Consider the following 22,651-nt stretch of genomic DNA (forward strand, 5'->3'; position numbering starts at 1 on the left):
GCTACTGGGGAGGCCAAGGAAGAGGCCTGATTTAGGAGAACTAATAGCCCAGCTCACTTCTGCACCTTACATGAATTCTGCTGCATTTTGAGGATATTTACCGTCCTCCATTGAGAGTGTGAGCTGGATTGGAAGCCCACCTCAGAAAAAATGGAATTGGCATTAGTGATTTTTTAAAGGTGTGAAGTGGCATAGATCATCTGTGTGCTTTGAGGGGATTCTAGGTAAGTTAGATTTGAATTTAAATCCCAGCTTAAAACTGGATAACTCTCCATGCTATCTTTAACTCTAGTTTGTTTGATTTAAAATGTAAAGAACCCCATAAAGGAGCAAGAAGCAAGGTCTAGAAGTATATTCCACGTGTCAGGCTCTTCCACTATATATAGTTTATGCCTGCAGTGCCTCAAGCAGCTGGCAGCAAAAATGCACTAGTCTTGAGATGCCTCAGCCAGGCATGGGTAGCCAGAATGCCTTCCATCTGTCTGCACAGCACTGTCATCCATCAGCAAGCTCTGTCTGACGGCTTCAGAAGAGCTGTATCAAACTGAGGCACGGCTGTGTCTACAGATCCTGGAAGCGTGTAAATCTTTATGTATTTTGGACTTCTATTTCACAATCCCATGTTGAGTGCTTGGCCTGTATTATACTTCATAAGATTCACAGTAGTTGCCTTTATTGTCTGAATGGGCAATAGTGTTCTCATATGGATAGTCACTGTTTCTTCTGTGGTTAAATAAAGCAAAATTATATGACATGGAACAAAGTTAAAAATGAAAAATAAGTTTATTATTAAACAAAACAATTGAGTAGATGAGTTAGATCATGTTTTAATAGCAAATCGTATTGTTAAAATCTCTTGGTTCAATATAAAAGAACTGTTTAGTTCTTTGGCACTCGAGCTATGGTACCTCATTTTCACTTACCAGTCTGCATTCTTATCCAAATAAACTCTTTTTTTTCAGCACATTGGGAAAAGTAGGGGTCAGCTTTGTATCAAATCGTTGCATGAAATATTTTGATACAGTCAGTAACTCATAAGATTTTTTTTTTTTAAGTTACATGGCAGAGTCTGCTAAACTTATTTTTTCTGTATTGCATCCTTTAAAGTCCTGCTTTAAAAGAACAGATGTCTCTTGGGTGCTGATCACAGAATCACAGAATGTTAGGGGTTGGAAGGGACCTGCAGAGATCATTGAGTCCAACCCCCCTGCCAGAGCAGGACCATCCAGTCTAGGGCAGGTCACGCAACAGCTCTCCTAAAAGAGTTCTTAGAATTTTAACTTTGCTGGTCTCCCACACAGAGTTTGGCTGAATTCTTTTCCTGAATGCTCTGGAAACAACTCCATACAATCAAATTGTTCTAATATAGCAAATACAGTATCTATAAAGTGGCACTGAAATGTGGGGGCCAGGACATGCTAATATGAAAATTTGTGTTGGTTTTAAATTAAATTGCCATTTTTGACTTGGGCCATTCATTAAAAATCCAAGCTTGTTTTACAATAGGTACTTACAGGTTAGCTTCACACACACAAACTGCTTCCCTTTTCCTTTATTACAGCTCTGGTGCGTTAACTATTTCCCACTCAACCACTGAAGCTGCCAAAGGATTTCATCTTCTAAGCAGAGACTTGCTTAAATGTGTAGGTTCTGGCAGGGCGTGTGTCAGAATGAGCTGGCCCACGCCCCTAATGGTGTAGTACAGTTTGAGGGGAAGTTGTTTTGCAAGGTGTATTTTATCATTATAGTCTTTAACTCAGCTTGGTGAAGATACCCTACCTACCTTTCTGTTCTGCAAAGAGGTATCAAACTGTGGCACCGTGACCCTGCGTGCACAACCTCGATCTTGAAGCTGATGGCAGAATTAACACAAAACAGGTAAGAAGCATGTGAAAATTAGCTAAGTGATGAATACTGTCATGGTACACAGTCTGTGCGTTGTCTTTCTAAGTTTTGCGTATCCTTATGCTGTCTAACTGACTTAAGACTGCTACTTCTGTATTTTGCAACAAAATTAATAAACTTGCAGTGTCATTGTATTGTTTTACCAAAATGGTAGATATTACATAATCTGCTGGTAAGGATGAATTGCAAGGATATGTGTGAGAGGCTACTGTGTCTTCATATTCAACGTTAGTGGAAGTGTGTGCTTTAACCAGGGATAAATACTGACTCTGTCATTAAATACCAGCAGATTGCTTGCTCTCAAAGCTTGCTGCAGGCTGAATTTTTGCCTTGAGCCAAGCAGCATACACATGTGCCTCTAAAGCCACAACTCCTTAGAAGTCAAGTAGATGAGGTGCTTAGGGACATGGTTCAGCGGGATCTGCTGCAGAAGTGGCCTGGTGGAGAGAGGTAAAGGTTGGACTGGATGATCTTAAAGGTCTTTTCCAATGTAAATGATTATATGATTCAACTCTTCTAGCCAAAATAGGAAGGAATGACATCTAATATTTAATACAGCAATATTTATAATCCGCATGTAGGTAACTTCTCCCACATCTGAAGTCTTCTCAGTGGACCAACCAAAAAGGCCTTGGAATGATTCTGGGAGGGCATTTCAGTACTTGACATTGCAGTAGTTAGAAGGAAATTCCTTTTCTACTACACCTAACAGAACACTTTATTTCGGCAAGTTACCATTACACTTGGAAATCTTTAGCATATGGCCCAAAGGAAAATAAACATACTTTTTTTTAAAATGAAAAATTGATAGCTAAAGTCTCTGTGTGGGGTATCTTCATTACCAATGTTTTTTAGAGTTTTCAGCAAAGAAGTATGTGTTCTCATCATTCTTATTTTGCCTTGCGAATCAAACTTACAAGGAAAAATTAAAATATTTGAAATTGAAAAAAATACTTAGTTTATCTGTTGACAGGAAATTAGTGCCTTAAAGTTCAGACCTGGCTCCCAGTCAAACACTAGTGTGAAAGATGTGCACTTAATCCCTGAGTGGCTATACAAGCCGGAAGGCAGAGTTCCCTGTTCCTTGGTCATGTTGACTTGCTCCTTTTGTTTTTGTTGGCTAATTATGTCTTTTGTCCTGGTAGTAGTATAATAAATTGCTGGGAAAGTTTAACCTAATTTTATTCAAGATGCAATACACTAGCAGTATACGCTAATAGTGCTGCAACTTATTTCAAGGAGGAGATTGTTAAACCTAAACTCAGAACTCTAATAATGGTAAACAAAAGCAAAGAGGAACTGGAACAATAAATCTTACGCAAAAGAGCTCTTCAAAGTATTTTCCGTATTCATGTTATTCTACCTATTGCTTTTCAGGAAATCTGCCTTGTTCCCTTTAGAAAACATCATCTGGGATGGTATTTTTTCCCAAGCTGTGTACTGCATTAGCTTTTACAGGGGAGAATGCATTATACGATGTACTTTGACACGGATAAAATGTGTTACAGAGTATCAGATTATGCATTAAACCACTGGTAGTGAGATGATGTGCTGGTTTGGGGGGGGTTTGCCTCTGCCAGTCATTATCTTTTTGTGCATGTGGACTACACAAAAATTTTATACAATCATGTTTTATTCATTTATAAACACCCAGATTGACTCCAGAGTTTATAGCAAACGACTCTGCAAATAGGGACTCAGACAGAAAAAATCAGACTTGCACCAAAGAAAGACACCTACTGCTGTCTCTGTGATAGGGGTGAGACAGGGACTCCACCTTTGATCAGAAGTGGATATTCTGGCTTCCGTCACTTAGTGATGACTCCCCCTTCAGCCCACACATGAACATTAAGGGTAAGTTTTTTGCTTAAAGTTGCTTAGAAGAGTAAGACCTATATTCAGAATTTACTTTTAAATACTTAATGATTTTCACATAAGCCTGAACTAGGACTTAGGCTTCTCTGTCACAAAGACACACTGGACAGATGCAAGAGGGACTTGGGCAAGGACTCAGTTGTGTTGCTAGAATAGGAACAAAGTGGTTCTTGTTGGCTTTGGTAATACCTGTGCATCAGGGAATAACAGCGTCGTGCAATCTTCTTCAGGTCTGCATGTTCATAGGAAGCATGTGTTACAACTGACACTTGGAGAACTGGCTTGTGGCTGCCACAGGTTTTATGTAGCAGAATAACCAGTGAGGATTAGTTTATTTTTAAAAGCTGTCCAGATGCAGCAGCTGGGTAAAAGTGAGCCTATCCACTTGGGTTATGGAACCTTTGTAGCATTCTTCTGAACTGTATATAGGCACAAGATATTCACCAGTCACTGAACGCTGTGTATGCGCAGTCTGGTCACCTTTTCTGGTTAAAATTGTTTTGTCGTCTCATCATAGGATTGTTTCTTTGGCAACTTATGGAGATAACTAGAGTGCATATCATTGGACAGAAAGCTAGAATTAGTTCATCCAGTTACTGTACTTTGTAATCAGCAATTTTTTTTTTTGTTTTAGGAATGAATGCGTCAGTGACCATCTGAATATTTTTGCTGTTATTTTTTTTAGATCACAGCGTTCAAATTTCAATGTATCGTCTGCAAATGGAATTCTTCTCTTCAGAGAAGCTAGTAAAATGATTTGTACGTATGGTAAGTATTCATTAATGTTTCCTCTGCAGTGTAATTCTTTGCCTCTCTTGTGATATAAAAATCCTGTTAGTTCATATTGCTAAGCACCAACGGATTTGGGGAATACGCAGCTGGAGTGTAATGTGCTACAGCCAGTATCAGCCCTTTGCAGAGTGCAGAGCATACGTGGCAGACCTTTGGAGCTCATTTACCTTCCTAAATCAGGGTTCATTCATGTGGCATTGTTGCTTGTATCGCTTTTTTAACTTGCATGCTTCTCTTCTAGGAACCATAAATGTGTTTCAGTGAATATACAAATACTCATGAGGTGTTTGATCTAAGCTACTGATTGATAGGTGTGGGTCGATTTTATGTATTCAAATTATATTTCAGCAGTTCCAAAACATAATAGGACCATAACAGCCTTACCCTAGAGCACTGTTAAAAGTGTTTATAATAAGTTGCTCCATTTTACTGCTCCCACTCATGCATGCAACTGCAACAGGTCTTTGACACCAGCAGTTTATATTACACTCCAACTAACTTTGTAGCTTACAATTTTGCTTTCAAAATACTTTGAAAGGAGCATTACCAAGTTTTTGTAGAGCAGCCTCATCTGTAGTTTATTTAAACAGGCAGAGCCGTATGCTTCCTGTTTCTTTCAAAGAAAGAAAACTGGTGCATCAAATATGCTTTTACTCCTTTCAAGTTGCTTTTTGGGTATAGAAACTTTGTTACGTGGCTGCCTGCATGAAAATCTTTCAATGTCTCTTTGCATTTGACCCATAGGGCATGGAAACAGTGTATGTAGAATCCATAAAACATTCACGTACAACAGAAAAAATTACACCCAAGTAATTCTTGCTCCTTGCAGAATAATTTTTCTGTTTCTCTTTGAAATATACTGTGTAGTAAGCTAGCACATTTTTTTCAGTTATGTTCTTGAGTAAATTCTTTATAATGATAAAACAAAATAAAAATAAGATTTTTTTTTATGTATGAAAAGATAAAAGGCAAACTTTCAGATTTTACTTCTCATTTTGTTAGCCTTTGAACTTAATTGCTGTCAACTTTCTTTTGATGATTTAAAAAAAAATCAAGTGTAGTCATAATGACGCTTCAACCCTACTTGTCTTACGGTACCTGATCACATTGCAGTTATTTTCCTTTTTTTTTTTTTTCAATTTAAACTTTATATCAATTGGCCTTTACAGTCCTTTCTGAACTTATGAAAAACATTCTGAATTATCTGGCATCCATTCATCTCAGTTGTGGGCATCAAGTTTCTAAACCTTGCTGAGTAAACCACACTAGTTGGTTTCAACCTGCTTCATTCCTAATTCATGCCTAAACAACACTTTGTCAAGAAACCTTTTGCTTTTGCTGGCAGCTTTCATGGTATGTATGTGAAGTTCATAAAATTTGCAGCCCTAAATTATTGGTAGCTCTTGCATGTAAGGACCAGACAAGATTTTCTGGCTCAGAAATAGCATAGCCAGCAGGACTAGGGTAGGGATTGTCCACCTGTATTTGGCACTGATAAGACTACACCTCAAATCCTGAGTTCGGTTTTTAGCACCTCACTGCAAGAATAACATTGAGGGGCTGGAGTGTGTCCAGAGAAGGGCAACGAAGCTGGTGAAGAGTGTTATGAGCACAAGTCTTATGAGGAGTGTCTGAGGGAACTGGGGTTGTTTAGCCTGAAGAGAAGGAAGCTCAGGGGAAATCTTATTGCTCTCTACACATCTGGAGATGTGTGCCATAGAAAGAAGTGAAGCGACCATAAGAGCTTTCTCTCACACTACTCTTCTGTGTCTTTCATAACTGTTTTCCTATGGAAGGGTGACATTTTACTCGACACAGGTTTATGGGGAGAACTATTCTTAATATAGTTCTTAATGTCCTCCAAGAGGAAAACTTAAAATCAACTAAATCAGCTTGAAGTGGGGAAGGACACACATGTGGGAAAAAGGCAAAAGCCTCCACTCAATATATGTATGTTTGTCTTTTGCCTTTAAAACACATTTGTGTTATCATCAGTGCCTGAAAGGGTCCCATCAGTGATCTTCCTAGTACTTAGGTGTGACATTTAGGGGCGTTGTTTAGGTTTTCTTTCCTGTGGGTGATTGCCAATATTTATTCTGAGACTGGACTCACTGCAGAGTCAATATAAAAGACCTCCCGGGGCAGTTGCCTGAATTGGCCACTTAGAGCAGAGATTTCAAATAATCCAGCTGGCTCGGCACTGGCACAGATGGGCAGCACTGGCCTGGCCATCACCGTGGCTCAGCTGTGGGTGCAGGAATAAACAGCCTGGATTAGCACTATCTCACACTGCTACAGCTCTTTCTGAAGTGGTCACCTGTTTACATTCTGGGAAGGTTTTACTGCCCGCTGTAAGTATTTCAAGATACTACAGTTAATCAGCTTTGAATAATTGCTGTTAACATTTCTAGCTTTTATCACCAGTTACTAGTTTATGAGATTTCCATTCCAGTGTACAGAAAGATATAACTCTTCTGGAAATATGTTGTAAGAATTCATTATTTTTGTTACATATGATCTTTTGAACATAGACATTCCTATTAAAAATATTGATATTAAGAAATTTTGCAGTCATTTCAAATGCCTTCCTGAAAGTCTTAATAATTATGCTTTTAAGGAAAACTTTAATCCATAATACTTTATGATTTTGTTTTAAGTGTGTTTGTGTTTTAAGCAGAAAAATGCTGGGGAAAAATAAGTAAAATAAGTGATGATCATTAAATTCACTTTGGTGTTCTTGAGCCATGCTTCTAGCCACACATTCTGCAAAAAGTATGGGTTTCAGTTAAAAGAACAAGTATGTACGTCCCTTCTAATCCTTTGGTTCAGTTTTCAAGTTTTCGGCTGTAGCCTTGTGGCAAGTAACTTAAAATTCTGACAAATAGTTGAGATCCTCACATTCAGCATCATTTTTGGCTGAAGCATGAGAGAAAAAAAAACAAAACACAGAAGTGACACACTAAACATCAAGAGATGCCAACAGAGAGTATATGCTCATTTACACCACCAAGTCTGCCATACCTCTTGTATATGCCTGCAGCTTATAGAAAGCTCCTCAAAGTTGATCAAAAAGACACTTAAGACTCAAGATTTGATTGATCCTTCCTTTCGGTTAATCCATTGACTGAGTGAGTTGTCATAAACTCTATCCAGTCTCCTCTCATCCCTGAGAAGTTGTTCTTGCCATCATCTGGAGACCTAGCTGCGTTTACTTCTCTTGGCAACCCCTGTCTGAACACTGGGCTTCCAACTGCTTATTACCTCTCACTTCTCCTCCTTACCTTGCCCTTGCCCTTGACAGTGAGAGTTTCCACCACATTGCTCAGCAGCTCTCCAGGGAGAGACCTGGTCCCTCCAGGCCTGGCCTGGTTGCTTCTTTTTCTTAGGAACATATTACATACAAACAATATATGAAAATATGGCTTAATTGCATTTTGCTTCCATGGGCAAGTAAAATTAAAATTTGTTTTAGAACAGGATTTTTCCTTCTTCTCTCTTATATGTCATGATATACAGAAAATGCCATTAAAAGTATTATTTTCAGAAATCTCATCTGCACCAAATTAAACAGGAGAATTTTCAGTTATGACTTAGATCCGCTGGAAATCTTTCTCTGTAAACCAATAGGTACATAAAAATGTGATCAAATGCATCTCTGTCCTGTCAACACTTAGACAAGGAAATGGTAACTGAAGTGAGGTGGCAGCAGGTGATTCTCCTCACCTACATCAGAGCACAGTGCTCTGGTCATTAATTGACGTAATGGTGATTTTTCCTAAGGCTGTACTACACTGGTCAAAGCAGTTTTGGATAACACAAAAACACTTTGCAAAATAAAGCCTTCTTTAGGTGAGGAAAATCATCTAGAATTTCTATGTGGGTTTGTTTTCTGTGAACCCTGTACTGTTGTTTACATGCAAATAACTTTGAAACAAACATTTGGTAATCTGGCATGTCACTGTCTTTCCATCTTCAGTTTTGCCAAGGTTTGTGATGTCCAAATGGTACCTCCATTTACTATCTACACGTACTGCAAGATCTGTGCTTAGGCTAAAAATAAAAAGGGCAAGAAAAGGGTAGGACTGTGTTTCTGGGGTGTGTATGTATGTGAATGCTTGTCCATATGGCTGCTGAAATCTCTTCAGTTCTAGGCTAAAACATATACTCTCTCCTTCTCCTCTATACTGGCATATACTGATTTCATATGGTTGAGTGCAAAGCAGAAAAATAGTACCTATTTTTAAGACAGTTGTCAGTGAATAAGATTTAAAATATGCATTTTTTGTAGTTTTGAAAATTAGCACTTCAGGGAGTGTTTAACTCTGCTTAACAGACCCAGTTTTGTGAACTTTGTAGTACTCGTGTGTTCCTGTCCTTTTCTCATTTATCACTGATACCAATACAGTGCTGAAGACAATTCTAAGATGTCTTTACAAATACTACACGTTTAAAAGATGTAAAGCCTGGCACAGGATGCAAAAAGCACTTAGACAGCCAATTATCCTTGTTAGGCCTCTGCAGCTGCTTGGCGAGGGCTGTTGTGGCTTGTCCATTATGGCTAGAGCCAACCTGACGGAGTGATAGAGTGATTTAAAATAAACAACTGAGAGGAGACAATTGAAAGGAGTTGGAATAGTACAGTCCACCATTCTTCATCCCCAATATACGTCACCTTTAATTCTGAATGTACAAGTCTCCTTACTATGTGTTCTTGAACTCCCAGCTGTACAGGAATGATGTTTCAGTGCATCTTGGGACCATCTATTTTTGTTTTGTGGTTTCTTTACATTTTCGTAAACCTCTTCCCTTTCATTATAGGAGCCTGACATAAAAATAATATTTTCAATATGCTGTTTTTATTTATCTACATTCTGTCATGATATACTTTGATGTAAGTTTTTAATTTTGCCTCAGCTTTCAGCTGTTGTAGCAGTTACTGCTCAAGGTCAGCGAAGAGGTTAGCCACAGTAGCACAAAACAATTTCCTGTTCTCACAGCCCAGGTAGCATTTGGATGTGGATTAAATTTTACCACATTTTCCAGGAGCCAGACACAATTATTTCTGATGAGCTTTAAATTGCTTCCAGAACATGTATTTCAAAACTTAGCGTGGTAATCCATTAAGTGCCAGCAACTTCATAAGATAACAGTTCTTCTTCAAAATTTTGGTTAAACTGTTTCTTGCAGTATAACAGGTATTTCTAACCAGCAGCTTAGCTTAAAAGTGGAGTGCTTGCTGGTCTCGGCTGCTGTTGGTCTGCTCTCCTCTCCGTTCTGATAGCAGTTCCAGAATATATTGCTCTTCATTATGGACTCAGATTTCATAATAGGTTTCTTTTGGCAAATTGATCTTGCCACTATGCATGCACGTTGTGCTGATTTGAGGGGGTTAATGCGTGTTTTGTTGTTGTGGAAGCTTTAAAAAATCAGGTTTTGAAGCTTGCTCTCATCTTTACGATTCATGTTTTCGTTTACTGTATATGGCCGGTTCTTTATCCTGCCCTAACATTCTGAATGCCTGGAAAGCATACATTCAAAACCATCTTTATAGGGCAGTGGTGAATAATAAAAATAGGAAAGGGGAAAAGGCAAAAAACACTTTTTTTCTATAAATGTGATAAATTTTCACAAACTTTATTTAATCTTACCCAAGTCTTTTTTTATCTTCATCTAATTCACACATGTTAAAACATGATTTAGTTGTATTATTATACATAGAGCTTATTGGACTGAAATCTAGAACAAGCTCTGCATAAATGAAACTCAGCCATAAGGAAATCATTTTGGTATTATAGCTTCTACTGTAAAAGCAATTAAGGAGGAGAACTGAAAGAGAAGCTGCCTGTCCTGACATGCTCCCGCATCTAGGAGGGAGTGAGGGAATGAGCTGTGCAAAGAGCTCTGGTGCATATTGCCTGTGGGATTCTGAGGCATGGTGATGTTATCTACAGTCAGAGCATCCCAGTTTGGTTTTTTGCTGGCTTTGTATTTCCCCCCTGCGTACATGCACTTTTTTTTTCCTGCTCCTTTATGTACTAAGGGGTCTTTGGGTAATGAAATGCTTAAATTGTCAGCCAAATTTAAGCCCTTATTTCCAATCTAACGGTTTCACCCAATACCTTTAAAAATCCTGTTCTTATTCTTGCCAGAATTTTGTATTGCCTCTGAGGCTCAGAGAGTTTATAATTTCCTTGAGTGACGTTACTGTCAAATGCAGAGCAAAAAGTTGTATTAAAGCAAATGACTGAGAATTTTGGAAGTCAGTATATTTTAAGATCATGTGATACTATTTCTCCCACGTTAAGGAGAAATTGGTGCAAGTTGGATTTTTTTTCATTTGATTTTTAACTCAGTAGTAACACTGAAACTTCACTGATTAGTCTCTACAGAGTTTTCATTTTGACAGGAGCTATGAATTTCAAACACAATTTTTAAATTCAGCATGTCAAAGGTCACTTTTTTGTTGATTTAATTTCTTTAAATTGTTTCCTTTAACAATAGGAGTTTATAAAATTGCATTTTGGTCCTCCACTACAGGGATTATAAATGTAAGCATATCCTCGGTAACTGAGGAGTTGTTCTTGACCTGATTCCAAGTACCTCAGTAAATTAGTTTATGTTCAGTAGTATCCATGGTGTGTAAAAATATTCCCCTGAAGCACCCACTAAACGTTACAAGTAGATCATTCTTTTTTTTTATCTCGTCAGGCATAGCATCGTACTTCATATTTTTTTTCAATAACTAATGCTAAAACAGTAGTCTTTGTTCTAGCTCTGCATCCCTTGAATCACAGGCTGATGGCTTGGGGCGTTGGTAAAGGCGCTGCGTGGTCTTTCACCTCTGCTGCTAACGCTCTTCCCGCTCTTAGGCCCTTTTCAAATGAGTCCATGCACACATAACTGTTCTCTGTAGACTCTGTTCACTTGCAAAATGCAGCTTTTAATCTTGCACTAGACCCAAATTCCTCTGTGTTTTCATTAGAAGGGTTCAGCACCAAGTTCCTCTTGTGCTGTGTGGGCCCTGGGTGAGGGAGCAGGGTTGTGCCTTCCTGCAGCGAGAGCTTTGGGCTGGTCATTGGATTTAAAGTTTTAATTATAGGGTGATTTTTTGTGTCATGCAGTAAGAATGATAGATCAGCACTAGTGGATACTTCCTAGAATTCATGTTCCCAGGCTAAGGGGTTCCTAGGGCTTTTCCAGCTTCTTTCTTCATCATCCGTTTTTTCTGTTGACATCCAGTTAATTTCCATATTAAGTACATAATTGCCTCGTTGACAACTACTAAACTCTTTCCATCTGTTGTTGCATATTACTCTGAGTACTTCCAGGATTTAGGATTGTACAATGTCGTGCTTGGACAGCTCAGCTGTAAACTCAAGGCTGTTACTTTTTTGTATCCAGAACTTTGTCTTTGCTTATTTCTGAAGCCAGAAAAAAAAAATTGTGTTATTAGAGACTTTTCAGCAGAGAATTTAGTAGTGGAGAAGAACAGATAAGGTTAGTTTACAGCACAGTTATTTTTCTGTCTTGTTTTTACCCTAAGAATTGTATGCTGTTTATGTTGAGGCTTTCAAAAATGGCATGCGCCTTCCCACTTCAGCTCACAGGCAGGATTTTGTATCTCATTTTGGTTTTTTCAAAGAATTTGAAATTCACTTATCTTCTCAATAACTAGACTAGGTCTTGTCAAAAAGATTAATGTTAATTAAGATGACCTGGCTGGGATATCTTAAATGGTGCACTGTAGGAGGCTAAATGGAGTTTATCTTTCATATTATGTATATGTAATTTCTCGGTAATATGAACTATTACCATAAATTAACTTCCAGGTACACTAGAAAATATTCTTCTTTTTCTGCTATGTTTTACTTTTCAAAGAGGATCTTTTGGATACTTGCCATTTTTATAAGAGATGTAACACCAGCTGAAATTAATTTCTATGCAGTAGCTGTCACTGAAAGTGTACCCTCTTCCCCAGTTACACTGTGTCCATGACTACAGCTTTCGGGGTAGTAGAGATGCTCATGTGACCATTTACAGTCTCAAAACCATTCTGAATTTTCATTTAAATTAAGAGGGCTTGATTTTGTTTGGAAGTAACCACCATTCCTAGCTAAATACTTGATTCTTCTCCTCCGTGCTGTAATTCTAGTGATGCCATTCACCTTCTTAAAGACTCCATAGTACTTCTAGGCAGTCCCTGATGGTACTCCCCGTCTTTTTTTCGTAAATCTACTTTTCCTTTACAACCCGATGGATAAATTGAGTAAAAGCCCTCGTTTTTACTAAATATTAATGTTTTGAACAGTAACTTATGCCTTTCCCTCTGCATCGAATGATACCAAATGGGTAATAATTTGATGCATTGGGAATTTAGAAAAAAAATTTCTCTGCTTGTTTTTCTAATTACATTATGTAAGTTCTTCATGGTCAGTAACCAATAGCATTAAGAGAAAGAATTAAAATAAGATAGATAGATGATTTGCACGTGGAAATGTGTGTGGGTAGTAAGGAGAGCTGTGTATAGACAAACCCAGTTCAATGTTAGGCCTCAATATGTATTAAACAATACTACACAGTCCCTGAGAACTGAAGTATCTAATCTTTGCCATGTTCATTCTACTGTTTTAGCTCACTTTCATTAATTACTTCAGGTTTTAAAAAAAAAGTTGTCATGAAGGCAAACTAACTCAGGGGTGCTGTGAGGATGAGCATTTAATTATTATAAGATACTTAGAAAACTTGGTAATGAGGCCTTGTGAATAATTAGATTTATACAGAGGATTGCAGCAGGATCTACTGTGCTGCTGCACAGTGGATCCAAAAGTCACTGTTGCCTATTAATAGCAACAGCAAATATGTACTGATAGCTGTTATTTCTACATTATAAACATGGAGTTTAATTAAAAAGTGATTCCCATCTGTGACTGGTAAAATAGAGGCTTTTGTAATGGATATATTTGTTTTCTGAGGGATATACTTAGTGTATGCATACATCTGCAACCACCCCAAGAGGCTGTTGTGGTAATGGATCAAAACTAGGCTTTGCTGCAGCATGAGAAACTATAAAACCATGTCTTCCAACTCTGTTCAGATTAAGGAATTCATGCTGATAGGCCTAGTCATGGTCTGGCTGCACATCAGTGACAGGAATTCTGTGGTTTGTGTTTTATCTTTTGCATATGAATTCCTTAGTGACTTTTAAGCTCTAGTCATGCTTACTTAACAGTTCTTTTACATCAAATGCAGAAACAATTTTTCAATGAAACAGTAAAGAAAATAAAGACAAAGAAATAAGTTTAGATAGTGACATCAAAATAATATAGATTTGCAGCTACTTATATAAGTTTCTTTCTTTCTTTCTATGAAAACAGGTAATCAGATCTTCTCTCTTGGGACTTTGTCAAAAGATGAGGTTTATCCGTTGAAACTCACAGACATTTCCATCTGTTACTCTGCACTTCAATCTGCCTTATGTGGAAATTATGTCAACTTTGGTGTCTTCGAGTTGTATAGGGACAACCCACTTGGATAATGTACTTCAGGCCTTTGTCAAAATGCTGCTTTCAGTATCCCACAGTGACTTGCTAGTAAGCAATTACTCACTTACTTTGGGACTCTTTATGTGAAATACGAAAGAACACCACCACAGGCTTTGCATTGTTATAATGAGACAGAGGGTTCTAGAACAGCCCAAATGCCATTTTCAGTTCAATTTCTTGAGTTTATTTGTACAATGACAACTGAAATACAGGTACGACTGAACTGCCATGTGAAATGGGAGCTTTTCCAGAATTTTCACTAGGTTTGTTGTAGAAGAGGGAAATGCAGGGTTTTACCTTCCTATACTTGCAAACCCGTTGCCTGCGTGCACTATAAAATGTTCTCACATATTCAGCCACTCTGCAATTAATTTCAATCTGTAAATTGTCACTGTGTATCCCACATAAAATTTAAAACTTTAAAGTACACCATGTTCCCATTTCTTTGTGAGAAGACAACAGATCTTCTGCAATATTAGCCTGAATTTGAGCTGTGACATTTTCTTCATAACACTTTAGTTCAGAACTGTCATTTTTTTGCTGGAAGGGACAAATTTGGGGTAGTTAAGGGTGGTTAATACCCAGATTTGTTTGCTACATAAAGAAAGTCCTTGGAGCTGAAAAGTTGCTCTCAATTAAAATCAGTGTACTGGTTGTATAGTAGAGTGTATTTGACACATTCTTAAGTCATCCAACAACAAATGCCCTAAACAAGATTCCTGAAGAGTGAGGTGATGATTGGGCCAATGTGTTCAAGGAAGTGCCTTTGCCTGCTCAGAGCCTGTTTTAGGACCTCACTTAAGCGCACAACAAGTCCATCTCTGAGATAATTTGTTGCAATCTGTGATAAATCATAACAAGATTTCCTGCAGAATGTAAGAAATGGGCTGTAATTGTGTCAAACTGACACCCTGGACAGAATGCTATACTGCTTTTACTAGACTAATAGCTGTGTAGAATTTCAGTGTGACAGCATTACTGCATTATCCTGAGCTTATTTTAAACTAATAGCGAGTTTATATCCTATGGTAAATTTGAAAAGTTGAAATCTACTGAAGACAAGAAGATATTTTGTTTCAATAAATATAAATGTTATGATTTAATGGCTAAATTAGAATTTATCACATCATAAGAACTATTAAGATCATTCTGCTATCATCTGTTAATATTGTTAATATTAGTCAATGGCAGTATCTATATTGTCTGTGAATGTGTACTCTTTTTTTTTCAGCAATATCAAAAACTAAGGCGGTCTTATTACCCGCTTTTGGAGAGTCTGACCCGACATCATATGAGTTTCATTATCAGTTTAGAACCTCACGTCCTAATCTATATTATTGCCTCAGTATCTGAAGGACTTACTGCAGTGGGTAAGAACTGCGTATGGTTGGCTAAAGAAAGAATTCAAGTATTTAGCTATCTAGGATTTTCAAAGAGGCACGTACATTTGTATCTTAAAAAAAATAATGTCAAGTTTGCAGTGGAAGATTCTGGCTTTTGAACATTTTAAGAATGTGACTATTTTGGTTAATGGAGCTAAGTTCTCTTATACAACTAACCTGTAGGTTTTTATAGGTGGTACTTTTAAATTGTCTTTTCTTACAAGCCAGAATTGTTAAAATTATTTATGCGCCTCCACTAGAATTGTACTGAAAATTCATGCATTTGTTATTCAGACATAAAATGTATTAATATATGTACAGGAATCTGTGGGGGTTTGTTTTCACTTGATCAACATAGCTGTTGTATAAATAATGCTTGTTCTGCACAGCTGTGATATGATTTGAGAAATATAAAGGTGTCTTCATTCCTGGAAAAAAGAAACATAGTTATTCAGTACCTCCTGAATATGCTTTAGAGGAGAACCAGTGCAACAGAAGCATACTCGGAGTAACGGTAAAAATACAGCTGTCTGATTGCAGTTCATTTCATTCTCTTGCACAGTTTAATTTATGCTTTTTAACCAGATGACTGTCCAGGCATTTGGAGTTTGGGCAGAAGGACTGGTAGCCCAATGTCCTTTAGAATAAAGAGGAGACTAAGCATTTGGGGGAAGAAAAAATAAATCATGCAGCTACATTGCAGTCAGCTGGGAATACTATGCATTTATATAGTTTTTTGACTGAGAAGCTATTCAAAACCTTACAGTTGTATTTCTTGATGAAGGAAAAAAAAATAGGAGCATATAACTTTAGTGTGTATAGATGTAACTCTGTAAGAGCTGGTGTTTCTCATTACCACCAAGTGTCAGTCAAGCCCCACAGGAATGTGTGAATGCACCGAGACTCACAAAGCGTTTGCTATGTTAGACACATTCAGCAGTTTTTGCTGTGAGAGGGGAACCACTCGGAGAGAAAATGGGTAGTGAATAGCTAAGCAACAGTAGTAAAGAAGTATTCAGGTCACTTTATTATGTAATGCTGAAATCCATCTTCTCCCAGCTATTTGGAGTGCTTTGGCACCTGGGCAGTGGAGGGTGCAGCAGTTCCTGCCTGTAGGCTGGTTCTGTTGGGACTCTGCCTGTTGATCATTTGCAGATGGATATGTTGGACTGAACATGAGCTTGACGGACAGCTGCCAGCTTAGCAAGCCCTGTTCCTCTTCTCTGTTAGCACTCCACATGACATCTCTTCCATTTGAAATATGGGTTACATTCATTTTGATAATTCACCAAGTTCACATTAACCGTCTCTTTGAAACCCAATTTGAATTCATGTAAAAGAAAGAGAAGATGTAAAGAAAGAGAAGATGTAAAAGCTCTATAAGCTTCACCTTTCATGTATTATTTTTCCCCTCTCAAAAAGTGTTGATCTCTTTCTCAAGGTGGGACGGAGGAATAAGAAAAGTATGTAATTCCAATTTGAGCTTTAAACTTTTGTGGGTTAGGTATCTGGGATTTCAGTCATAAGGAATTATGAATTTTTAGGAACAGAAGTTTTCTTAGAAAACCTATTTGGTGGAATTCCTGATATTCTGCTGAGAAAAGTATCAACACACATTGTAACAGCTCACTGTTTTTCACATTTCATAAACCATGGATTTACTTAGCCAGTGCTAAGTTCACCTTAATGTCCTTTAAGTACCTAAAATAAACACAAACACACAAGACTAAAACAAAGTATGTAGGAAATTTTAATTTTACCCAGCTTCACTGAAAGCTTGATGCAGTCCATCAAAAGCTATTTTGCTCACTTTCATTTTCATTTTTTTATTTTGATTACTCTAGTTCCTCCAAACTCAGGTAGTTTTCCAGTCTTTGAGACTTGCCAAATCTCTGTCAGTAAGACCTGTCTGTTTCCATACTGCCCAGAAAGGATGTGGAATCTCCATCCTTGGAGATATCCCCAGATCTGGGACAAGGTCCTGAGGAGCCTGTCTGATGTTGACCATATTCTGGGCCAGAGGTTTGACTGGAGGATGGTCCCATTTGGTTGTTGCCACCATCTTTAGGATCCCACTGGTATTTGCCCTACATTTTCCACTTGTATTCTTGAGCTTTCTAAAACATTTTTTTTATTCTGTCTAAATGCTTATGCAGTCCCTAATCTTGGTGAATGTCTCTTGCACATTAAATACTTAATTTCCATGATTAGTCAGCTGAAAAATACTTCTTTTTTACCTTTCATGTTGAAGTGATAATATGATTATTTTTCTTTACTATGTTTCATAATGTATCTGCGTGTATCAAGAACTGATATTGATGTCAGCCATTAAATTCCTCACTTGTGTTCAAGAAGATAACTTCTTGTAGTGAAGTGAATTTTTGCAACGAACTGAATCATTTTCCTTACTCTGATAATGCCATTATCCAGATGAACTACTCTTTGGTCAGTTCCTACCTCTTAATGTTTATTTATTTTTAACAGTCTCAAGAGTTAGTTACCTGTCACTGCATTTTCTTACAAATCATTCTTCTAAATGTTTTATCCCTTAGAAAATTTTGGTATTTGGGACATTGCCAGTTGTCAGACAACAAAATACAAATTAATTTCCTATGTGTTACTTGGTCACATGCATCCTTCTGCCCTCAGAAAATGGGTAAGTAGATCTAAGAGCTGCCTTTTTCACTGAATTATATGAGTGCCACAAGAACATCTCAGAATAGTAGGGCTTAGGGCTATAAGCTATCTGAAGGGGAATTGTGTTTTAAACTGATTAGAACATACAAGTCATTTTCAGAAATGTTTATAAAAATGAAATAGCTGTCTTTTTATTTTAAAAATTAAATACCAGGAGATCACTTCTCTTTCACAGGGGGAAAAAAAAAAAAAAAAAATCTGACTTTTTTTCTCTATTCCGTTTACGTATGTGAAACCTTTGAGACTCCCTTGTTGTCAGCCGTAGGAGAAACATTCCCTGAGTCCTTATTTCTGAGGCACGTTCATTCTGTTGCTGAGTAAATACCTTGCTTGATTCCACACTTTAGAAACACTGTGGAAGAATATGTATTCCTTCCAAAGCACCTAGCTGTAAATCATCTCTAATGGAAGCCCTCAACTAAGCTTTTATTGCCAGGATAAACACTCCAATAGGTCTCTTCTAAAGTGTTTACCTGGCTTTTTCACAGCTGACTCAGTGGATCCAAGCCCTTTAATGTAGTCTGCCTGGCATGTTGTCACTAATCTCTGCAAAGCTTTTCTAATTCTCATATGATTAATAGTATAGCATGCTATTCATTGAGGAAAAAGTAAAACATTTTTTCTGTCTTGCTGCCTAATTTAGACATTAAATTGCTAAATCCATTTACTTTCGAGGTTTAGTCTCAAAGGCAAATATTGCCAGTATTGAACTGTAAGCAATTGATGGACAAGGAAAATACCACTTAACTCCCACTCCTTGACTTTATGTGGAAAACAAACCAAAATCTTTTAATATGCAGAGATTCAGCAATGTCATTAAACTATTGAAAAATAATTCCCCTTCAGCATGCTGTTGTCACATTGTTGAGTCCAAAAGGAATCCTCAAGTTGTTTGAGGATTCTGTTGTGTTTTTTTCAAGTATAATCTTAATTAAATTAAAAATATACTTTTAAAATTAAAAAAAAAAAAAAAACAATATTTTTAAATACAACCCATTCTAACACACATGCTCAACTTGTAGTTTCTTGAGCTAATGGCTGATTGGAATTGCCTACATAAGGCAAAACCACACAGATAATAGATAATAAAAAAATGCATGTGACATTATCCACCAAAACTGACAAAGAAGCTAAAAGAGCTAGTTGAATGTGATGGTGACTGGTGCCAGAGTTGTCATTCTTGTCCCCTGCCCACCACCAACACCTACCTTGCCATCAAGTGAGTCCAGAGAGCTCAGTTTTGTTCAGCAAAACTACGGACCTGTCATTAGATCCGTGCTGACACAGATGGAGCTAGTTTTGGTGTTCTCTGTAACCATGGCCTGCTTGTTTCATGATCCAAATGGTTTGTTCACAGGTGATAAAGCTGAGCTGACCAGAAGTGAGGAACGTGCTTTCACTGCATTTTTCCTGATTATCCCAAGGTTTTACCTCCATTTCTTAATCTGTCTTCTCCATCCATTTCTTCTGTGCATAATCCAGAACTGGTAGCTCCTTGCTGCTCTTATTTATTGTATTTATTTGGTTGGCTGGCTTATCTCACTAAGATTTAGTGAGAACACTGTTCTGCTTCAGCACAAGGTTCCACATGCCCAGAAGAGTCATTCAAGGGAGTCTGCTTGACGCTCCCTGTCTGTTATATCCTTGCAATCAAAAGGAAAAATGAGCATAGGGAAGCATATTTGATATATAGTTATGGGTAAATTTAAGTAGCTCTTAACACTCATATCAGATTCTCATGAGCAAATGATAGCATAGACCTGTCTGCTGTCCTGCTAAAATCACTTACTGTCGAATGTAAAATATCTGCTTGTACAGTATCAGCATGTTTAGAACCACTGCTGTTTTGTAAACCGATGATAGTGATTTACTTTGTATTATTCAATTTAAAAAGCAATAGAGTTAAGCACTGGTTTAGAAATACAGCAGAGCCCTCCTATGAAATATGTATTTTCAAATCTTTCACTTGTTGTTATTGATGGTGATTCAATTCCATCATGAATTGCATTTCTAGTTTATATGCAGGACTGTTTTGGTTGAGAGCAGGATGAGTGCCAGGTTCTACAGTCTTTACTTTGCAAGACTCAACTCAGCTTTGTTCCGATAATGTCTTTAACATCCTGCCCTGTTGAATTCAGCCCTAGGAAGCTCACTGGTCCGGTGGAGACAGAGCTGAGCTCATGGAGAAATGAGCTTCAGCTCATTTCTGCGAGCTGTTAGATCGCTCTCAACTCCTGCTGCTAAGTCAGCTGGTTGCTTTGGGAGATCAGGTCTTAGGAGACCACTTGTATCTTCTTTGCCTGCAAATGTTACTTCGGTGTTTAATTCAAAGCACTCTTAGCAAAATACAATTAGTTTTTAGATGGCGAAGGGTTAATAGTGTCAGCACAGAGCTTAAGGAGTTAAACAGACACAGATCAAAATACTTCAGTGTCTAGAGGGATGTGTTTAAATGAACACTGCAAGGTTGGCAGGCCTCCAAATTAGCCTAGTTTAAAGAATTCAAGGTACATTTAATTGGATCCTTCTAATCCCTTTTCCCTCAGAATGAGCATTTTAACAGTTTAATTCCTTTTGCAACCCCCACACATCCCTTACTCCAGTGGCCCATCTAAAATAAATACTGTGAACTATAAAAGGCCTAGACAACTTCTTGCTGAAGACAGTGGCAACAGAATGAAGTCCTAAATGCTCCACACGTTTGGATCTGATGTTTGAAATATCAGAGAATATCAGTTAGGGGTGAACCTTGCACCCACATGTGTGTCAGGAGCTTCAGCAGGAGTTGGTACGGCAAGGAGCTGGCAGTTGTTGAGGCGTGTGGCGCTGGCCAGGGTGACAGAACTGTGGCTGGGAGGCAGCACCATTTTAAGTGTCAAAGTCACAGGCCCTGGCCTTGGGGCCAAGAAGTATCTCGGGTGTCAGGGCAGGAGGAGATGGAAGCTGGGCAAGGGGAAGTGTGCTCCACTGTGTGGAAGAGGAGGGTGGGAGGAGCGTGCCTGAGAACCAGTACACTGTTACCGTGGTGCTGATGCGCAGAGGGTAGGAGAATCCTCTCACAGCAGAGGCGCAGCAGGCAACACCTAGCAACAAAATCACTTACATCAATCAGACAGGCATACTTACCCTGCAATTAGGTTTAAGCTTTTCATCTCACTTACTTATAGAAACAGTAAGTACAGATAGGAAGTGGCTTTTGCTTCGGCTTTTCAAGAGTATCCTCCTTTGCTGTCATGACTTTCACTTTTGGGGACGTTTATGAGGCACACAGTAGTGACTGCTGTTGTGTTGTTGCCAGCCATATTGAATGTACTCCAACCTACTTGGATTATTAGTTGTTAAGCAAAATGACTGACAGTCCTGTGATCACCCTTTTACTACTTTTAACGACCCTTGTTCCTTGTTTGCCACCTCATATTGACTGAAGCTGTTTGGAGCAGAAAAACATTGCGAAATATTCCTTGAGAAAAACCTGGACAACAGTTCTACTCAGTTTACCCTTCCCTTTGCAGTAAGCAGACCAAACCAGCATTTTAGTTTCCAGGAATCTGGAGCCTTCTGAATGTAAAACTGAGTACCAGTAAAATGTCAGCCCTCATCCTGCACTTCCCAGTACACAGAGGGGCAGCTGCATTCATACAGCTGTGAATGAAGTTCACCAGAGTTCATGGGTCTTTACTGTGTGGAGTAAATACGCTGTGTGTAACTGGATAGCTAAAGTTATTAAACCTTTGCTTTTGAGTTAATAAAAGCAGTCTTCAAAACTAGTCCGCTCCTGTATCAAAAATAGACTTGTCAATGTATCGATTAGCCTAATGTCAAAGAGATTATTAAAGTTGAGCTCTCCAAATACTATAAAATGTTGATATTAATTATTCTTTTATGGAAACAATTTCAAAACTGTTTCATTTTTTTGCACAGATACAATTGTGATCTACAACTGTTGCACTAGTTTGGACTACATTGTAACCTACCTCTTCAAGCGCCTCACTAGAGAACACAAGAGTAGACTAAAATGTAGGGAGATTTCACAGGATGGACAGAGATTTCTTCATTTCATGCAGCAGATCTCAGAAGCTCTACAGCAGGTGAATTAGCAGTCTTTTCTATGGGGTATTACTACATTTCTGAATTTTCCTGGTTATTTTGTGGTATTCAACACCAGGGTAGTGTTGGCTATGTAGTAGCAGAGCACACCTCAGTATGCTAGTGTGCAGCCTTGAGTAGCTTCAGCCATGTTCTCATGACAACCAAAGACTGAAGATATTGTTTGTCATACTGAAAAGCATAGATACTACACTTGGTTTACAGGATCTTAAAACCTGGAGTTTCATTTTTGCTCATAAAAAGATGTGTGACATCATCAATACATTTCTATAGACAGATGGGAAGGAAAGCTCTCTAAAGTGTTTTAGGACGAGGGAGAACAAATTCTGGCTTTGAACCACATATTTTGCT

General features: G+C 38.1%; 1 protein-coding gene across 1 annotated transcript in view; it reads left to right on the plus strand.

The window, feature by feature from the left end:
- Positions 1–22,281, plus strand: part of LOC103780556 (ran-binding protein 17-like) — a gene marked incomplete at both ends in the record, with an annotated part of 43,670 nt that extends 21,389 nt beyond the window's left edge. Inside the window, 6 exon segments of the mRNA XM_008948245.1 lie at positions 1,771–1,878; positions 4,466–4,548; positions 13,947–14,095; positions 14,097–14,162; positions 15,346–15,484; positions 22,115–22,281. Of these exon segments, the coding sequence (XP_008946493.1) occupies positions 1,771–1,878; positions 4,466–4,548; positions 13,947–14,095; positions 14,097–14,162; positions 15,346–15,484; positions 22,115–22,281 (712 nt within the window).
- Between the last annotated feature and the right edge of the window lie 370 nt (positions 22,282–22,651).

This window comes from Merops nubicus, unplaced genomic scaffold (genome assembly GCF_000691845.1).
Source record: "Merops nubicus isolate BGI_N331 unplaced genomic scaffold, ASM69184v1 scaffold23099, whole genome shotgun sequence".
Taxonomy (NCBI): Eukaryota; Metazoa; Chordata; class Aves; order Coraciiformes; family Meropidae; genus Merops; species Merops nubicus.